The sequence below is a fragment of the Pecten maximus genome, chromosome 1, assembly GCF_902652985.1.
Source record: "Pecten maximus chromosome 1, xPecMax1.1, whole genome shotgun sequence".
Classification (NCBI taxonomy): Eukaryota; Metazoa; Mollusca; class Bivalvia; order Pectinida; family Pectinidae; genus Pecten; species Pecten maximus.
Window position 1 is genome coordinate 8,337,353 of NC_047015.1, and position 6,452 is coordinate 8,343,804.

A 6,452-nucleotide genomic window follows, 5' to 3' on the forward strand; every position below is an offset into this window, starting at 1 on the left:
ATCCATACAGTGTCGGTAAACAGATCTCTATAGTGTCGGTAAACAGATCTCTATAGTGTCGGTAAACAGATCTCTATAGTGTCGGTAAACAGATCCCTAAAGTGTCGGTAAACAGATCTCTATAGTGTCGGTAAACATATCCCTTTAGTGCCGGTAAACATATCCCTATACTGTCGGTAAACATATCTCTATAGTGTCGGTAAACATATCCATATAGTGTCGGTAAACAGATCTCTATAGTGTCGGTAAACATACCCCTATAGTGTCGGTAAACATATCCATATAGTGTCGGTAAACATATCTCTATAGTGTCGGTAAACAGATATCTATAGTGTCGGTAATCAGATCTTTATAGTGTCGGTAAACAGATCCCTATAGTGTCGGTAATCAGATCTTTATAGTGTCGGTAAACATATCCCTATAGTGTCGGTAAACAGATATCTATAGTGTCGGTAAACAGATCTCTATAGTGTCGGTAAACAGATATCTATAGTGTCGGTAAACAAATATCTATAGTGTCGGTAAACAGATCTCTATAGTGTCGGTAAACAGATATCTATAGTGTCGGTAAACAGATCTCTATAGTGTCGGTAAACATATCCCTATAGTGTCGGTAAAAAGATCTCTAGTGTCGGTAAACAGATCTCTCTAGTGTCGGTAGACATATCCATATAGTGTCGGTAAACAGATCTCTATAGTGTCGGTAAACAAATCCCTATAGTGTCGGTAAACAGATTCATATAGTGTCGGTAAACAGATCTCTACAGTGTCGGTAAACATATCCATATAGTGTCGGTAATCAGATCTTTATAGTGTCGGTAAACATATCCCTATACTGTCGGTAAACAGATCTCTATAGTGTCGGTAAACATATCCATATAGAGTCGGTAAACAGATCTCTATAGTGTCGGTAAACATATCTCTATAGTGTCGGTAAACATATCCCTATAGTGTCGGTAAACATATCCCTATAGTGTCGGTAAACAGATCTCTATAGTGTCGGTAAACATATCCCTATAGTGTCGGTAAACATATCCCTATACTGTCGGTAAACAGATCTCTATAGTGTCGGTAAACATATCCATACAGTGTCGGTAAACATATCTCTATAGTATCGGTAAACAGATCTATACAATGTCGGTAAACATATCCATATACTGTCGGTAAACATATCCATACAGTGTCGGTAAACAGATCTCTATAGTGTCGGTAAACAGATCTCTATAGTGTCGGTAAACAGATCTCTATAGTGTCGGTAAACAGATCCCTAAAGTGTCGGTAAACAGATCTCTATAGTGTCGGTAAACATATCCCTTTAGTGCCGGTAATCAGATCTTTATAGTGTCGGTAAACATATCCCTATAGTGTCGGTAAACATATCCCTATAGTGTCGGTAAACATATCCATATAGTGTCGGTAAACATATCTCTATAGTATCGGTAAACAGATCTATATAGTGTCGGTAAACATATCCCTATAGTGTCGGTAAACAGATCTCTATAGTGTCGGTAAACAGATCCCTATAGTGTCGGTAAACAGATCCCTATAGTGTCGGTAAACATATCCCTATAGTGTCGGTAAACAGATCTCTATAGTGTCGGTAAACAGATCTCTATAGTGTCGGTAAACAGATCTCTATAGTGTCGGTAAACAGATCTCTATAGTGTTGGTACACAGATCTCCTATAGTGTCGGTAAACAGATCTCTATAGTGTCGGTAACATTCCCTATAGTGTCGGTAAACTATCCATATAGTGTCGGTAAACATACTCCTATAGTGTCGGTAAACAAATCCCTATAATGTCGGTAACATCTCGCCCATTTCCGACTTTTTGACGTAATCAAGACATACGGAAACATCCCAGAGTGTCGGTAAGGTATGATCTTACCTCAGATATATATAGTGTCGGTAAACATATCTCTATAGTGTCGGTAAACATATCCCTATAGTGTCGGTAAAAAGATCTCTAGTGTCGGTAAACAGATCTCTCTAGTGTCGGTAGACATATCCATATAGTGTCGGTAAACAGATCTCTATAGTGTCGGTAAACAAATCCCTATAGTGTCGGTAAACAGATTCATATAGTGTCGGTAAACAGATCTCTACAGTGTCGGTAAACATATCCATATAGTGTCGGTAATCAGATCTTTATAGTGTCGGTAAACATATCCCTATACTGTCGGTAAACAGATCTCTATAGTGTCGGTAAACATATCCATATAGAGTCGGTAAACAGATCTCTATAGTGTCGGTAAACATATCCCTATAGTGTCGGTAAACATATCCATATAGTGTCGGTAAACATATCCCTATAGTGTCGGTAAACATATATCTATAGTGTCGGTAAACAGATCCATATAGTGTCGGTAAACAGATCCATATAGTGTCGGTAAACAGATCCATATAGTGTCGGTAAACAGATATCTATAGTGTCGGTAAACATATCCCTATACTGTCGGTAAACAGATCTCTAAAGTGTCGGTAAACATATCCCTATAGTGTCGGTAAACAGATCTCTATAGTGTCGGTAAGCATATCCATATAGTGTCGGTAAACATATCTCTATAGTGTTGGTAAACAAATCCATATAGTGTCGGTAAACAGATCTCTATAGTGTCGGTAAACATATCTCTATAGTGTCGGTAAACAGATCTCTATAGTGTCGGTAAACAGATCCCTATAGTGTCGGTAAACATATCCATATAGTGTCGGTAAACATATCTCTATAGTGTCGGTAAACAGATCTCTAAAGTGTCGGTAAACATATCCCTATAGTGTCGGTAAACATATCCCTATAGTGTCGGTAAACAGATCTCTATAGTGTCGGTAAACAGATCCCTATAGTATCGGTAAACAGATCCCTATAGTGTCGGTAAACATATCCCTATAGTGTCGGTAAACAGATCTCTCTAGTGTCGGTAAACAGATCTTTATAGTGTCGGTAAACAGATCTCTATAGTGTCGGTAAACAGATCTCTATAGTGTTGGTACACAGATCTCTATAGTGTCGGTAAACAGATCTCTATAGTGTCGGTAGACATATCCCTATAGTGTCGGTAAACATATCCATATAGTGTCGGTAAACAGATCTCTATAGTGTCAGTAAACAAATCCCTATAATGTCGGTAAATCCTCGCCCATTCCGACTTTTTGACTAATAAAAAGAAATAGAATACAGATGTTGGTAAAGGTAATGATCTGACTATACTTACCTAATCTCTCCTATCTATATTACGTAGTGGTTTCTGTAGCACAATCAGTATTTTCTATTCGTTGAGAATTGAGATCAGACATACAATAACCTCCGTTAAGTTGATTACTTATTCCTTATTCCATTACCTATTCGTTTCCCATTTACTAATTAACACGTCAAATGGTTCAAAACTTCTTATTCAATATTCCAGTTATCCATTCGACCATTCATTAGTCATCATTATTTGTTATTTTGTTCCTTCATTACTTATTCGATTACCTCATTACTTATTCGTTTCCTCTTTACTAATTAACACTTAAATGGTTCAAAACTAATTATCAAACATTCCCATTACCCATTCCACCATTCACTTCCTTGTTTATAAGTAATAAGGTATGGATAAGGAATGGGTAATAGGAATGTTTAATAAGTAGTTTTGACCATTTAAAGTGTTAATTAGTAAATGAGAAGCGAATATGTTATGATTAAATCGAATAAGTAATGAGGTATGGAAAAGAAATGGAATGTTGTAATGGGTAATGGGAATGTTTAATAAGTAGTTTTGACCATTTAAAGTGTTAATAAGTAAATGAGAAGCGAATATGTTATGATTAAATCTAATAAGTAATGAAGTAATTGAATAAGTAATAAGGTATGGAAAAGGATTGGAATGTTTAATAATTAGTTTTGAACCATTTAAAGTGTTTGTTAGTAAAGAAGAAATGAATAAGACACGAAGAAACTGCATAAATAATAAGTTATTGCTAATGAATGGAATGGTAGAATGGGTAACGGGAACGTTTAATAATAAGGTTTGAACCATTTGATGTACTAAATAGTCAAGAGGAAACGAATATATAATGATGAAATCGAATAATCAATGGAATAAGGAATAAGTAATCAACTTAACGGAGGTAATACACTATTCTTTACGGAGGGGACTGGTAATTAGTGTTATCCAGCTAATCATCTACATTACACGTGCAATATGGTCATTATACTGATGTGTACGTACAAGTCAATATATCAACGATAACAATCAAAAACTCCAAAGTAAAGGCACGAAATAATGAAAGAGGTATGTGTAAAATGTTGGCTTAGGGATTATGTGTAAATATAACGTATTAGTACATCATGGTGGATATATGTGAATCATTTATACATGATAAAGGCTAGAAATTACAATCAAAAGTATTAGACAAATCATACTCTTTATAACAACTACATGTACAAATGAATTAATCTATCACAGCTAAACGTGGAACTAATACGCTCTGAAGGGATACTCCGCAAAGGTTGCATAATTTTGTTGATCTGTACCAGTAAAAACTCTTTCTGATGACATTTAAAACTTCTCAGTATCAGAATAGATTTCCTGTTTGAACAAGAGATATTATTGGGAATACCTGGCTGATAGGACCGTCTAAAGTGTCACCGATTTTATACAAATCATTGGGTAAATGTGTACACTGTTCGAATTTCTGCTGTGATCGCAATGGTATTGTTTCGTTAGGCTTATTTTCTGCCACTAATGTACGTTGAATTTCTTATAGAACACACCTGTTGCGATACAATAGGGCCACATGGATCTAAAAAGAACAAACTCCCAACTTGTGCGAACTATCCCTTTAACAGATCCACGTGGTTTATGTTTACGTTATGACAGATATGCATTGTGTATACATTATCACAGACAATGAGGAAAGATTTATACATTAATACATTTATTGCCTTCTTTTGACTGAGGGCACTATGGTCTGATAGTGTTGTCGAGGATGGCTTAGTACCCGGGCCGGAGGCGAGGTCTGATAGTGTTGTCGAGGATGGCTTAGTACCCGAGCCAGAGGCGATATCTGATAGTGTTGTCGAGGATGGCTTAGTACCCGAGCAAGAGGCGAGGTCTGGTAGTGTTGTCGAGGATGGCTTAGTACCCGAGCCAGAGGCGATGTCTGATAGTGTTGTCGAGGATGGCTTAGTACCCGAGCAAGAGGCGAGGTCTGGTAGTGTTGTCGAGGATGGCTTAGTACCCGAGCCAGAGGCGAGGTCTGATAGTGTTGTCGAGGATGACATAGTACCGAGCAGGAGGCGATGTCTGATAGTGTTGTCGAGGATGGCTCAGTACCCGAGCAGGAGGCGAGGTCTGATAGTGTTGTCGAGGATGGCTTAGTACCCGAGCCAGATGCGAGGTCTGGTAGTGTTGTCGAGGATGACATAGTACCCGAGCAGGAGGCGAGGTCTGGTAGTGTTGTCGAGGATGACATAGTACCCAGCAGATGGCGTTGTCGAGGATGACATAGTACCCAGCAGGAGGCGTTGTCGAGGATGACATAGTACCCAGCAGGAGGCGAGGTCTGATAGTGTTGTCGAGGATGGCTTAGTACCCGAGCAGGAGGCGAGGTCTGGTAGTGTTGTCGAGGATGGCTTAGTATCCGACCAGGAGGCGAGGTCTGATAGTGTTGTCGAGGATGACTTAGTACCCGAGCAGGAGGCGAGGTCTGATAGTGTTGTTGAGGGATGACATAGTATCCGAGCAGGAGGCGAGGTCTGATAGTGTTGTTGAGGATGGCTTAGTACCCGAGCAGGAGGCGAGGTCTGGTAGTGTTGTCGAGGATGGCTTAGTACCCGAGCAGGAGGCGAGGTCTGGTAGTGTTGTCGAGGATGACATAGTACCCGAGCAGGAGGCGAGGTCTGGTAGTGTTGTCGAGGATGGCTTAGTACCCGAGCAGGAGGCGAGGTCTGATAGTGTTGTCGAGGATGGCTTAGTACCCGAGCAGAAGGCGAGGTCTGGTAGTGTTGTCGAGGATGGCTTAGTATCCGAGCAGGAGGCGAGGTCTGATAGTGTTGTCGAGGATGGCTTAGTACCCGAGCAGGAGGCGAGGCCTAGTAGTGTTGTCGAGGATGGCTTAGTACCCGAGCAGGAGGCGAGGTCTGATAGTGTTGTCGAGGATGACTTAGTACCCGAGCAGGAGGCGAGGTCTGATAGTGTTGTTGAGGGATGACATAGTATCCGAGCAGGAGGCGAAGTCTGGTAGTGTTGTCGAGGATGGCTTAGTACCCGAGCAGGAGGCGAGGTCTGGTAGTGTTGTCGAGGATGGCTTAGTACCCGAGCAGGAGGCGAGGTCTGGTAGTGTTGTCGAGGATGGCTTAGTACCCGAGCAGGAGGCGAGGTCTGGTAGTGTTGTCGAGGATGACATAGTACCCGAGCAGGAGGCGAGGTCTGTTGTGTTGTCGAGGATGACATAGTACCCGAGCAGGAAGC

General features: G+C 40.5%; 2 protein-coding genes across 2 annotated transcripts; one reads left to right on the forward strand and one right to left on the reverse strand.

Annotated features, from left to right (window-relative positions):
• Positions 1–4,813: 4,813 nt before the first annotated feature.
• LOC117339434 (putative protein TPRXL) lies at positions 4,814–5,263 on the reverse strand. Its single transcript, XM_033901390.1, has one exon. The coding sequence runs from the start codon at positions 5,261–5,263 to the stop codon at positions 4,814–4,816; it is 450 nt and encodes a 149-aa protein (XP_033757281.1).
• Positions 5,264–5,281: 18 nt separating this feature from the next.
• Positions 5,282–6,436, forward strand: LOC117340303. The gene is made up of 3 exons (XM_033902389.1): positions 5,282–5,427; positions 5,679–6,162; positions 6,209–6,436. Exons 1-3 carry the CDS (start codon positions 5,282–5,284, stop codon positions 6,434–6,436), a joined length of 858 nt encoding a protein of 285 aa, XP_033758280.1.
• The last annotated feature ends 16 nt before the right edge of the window (positions 6,437–6,452 follow it).

What these genes read in the sequence shown, in the direction of transcription:
- LOC117339434 (XM_033901390.1), bottom strand. Translation starts at nt 5,263, where the DNA reads ATGTCATCCTCGACAACACTATCAGACCTCGCCTCTGGCTCGGGTACT.
- LOC117340303 (XM_033902389.1), top strand. Translation starts at nt 5,282, where the DNA reads ATGTCTGATAGTGTTGTCGAGGATGGCTCAGTACCCGAGCAGGAGGCG. An exon ending in GTACCCGAGCAGGAGGCGAG is followed by an intron (nt 5,428 to 5,678) that starts GTCTGGTAGTGT and finishes GTACCCGAGCAG; the next exon opens with GAGGCGAGGTCTGATAGTGT. An exon ending in ACTTAGTACCCGAGCAGGAG is followed by an intron (nt 6,163 to 6,208) that starts GCGAGGTCTGAT and finishes GTATCCGAGCAG; the next exon opens with GAGGCGAAGTCTGGTAGTGT.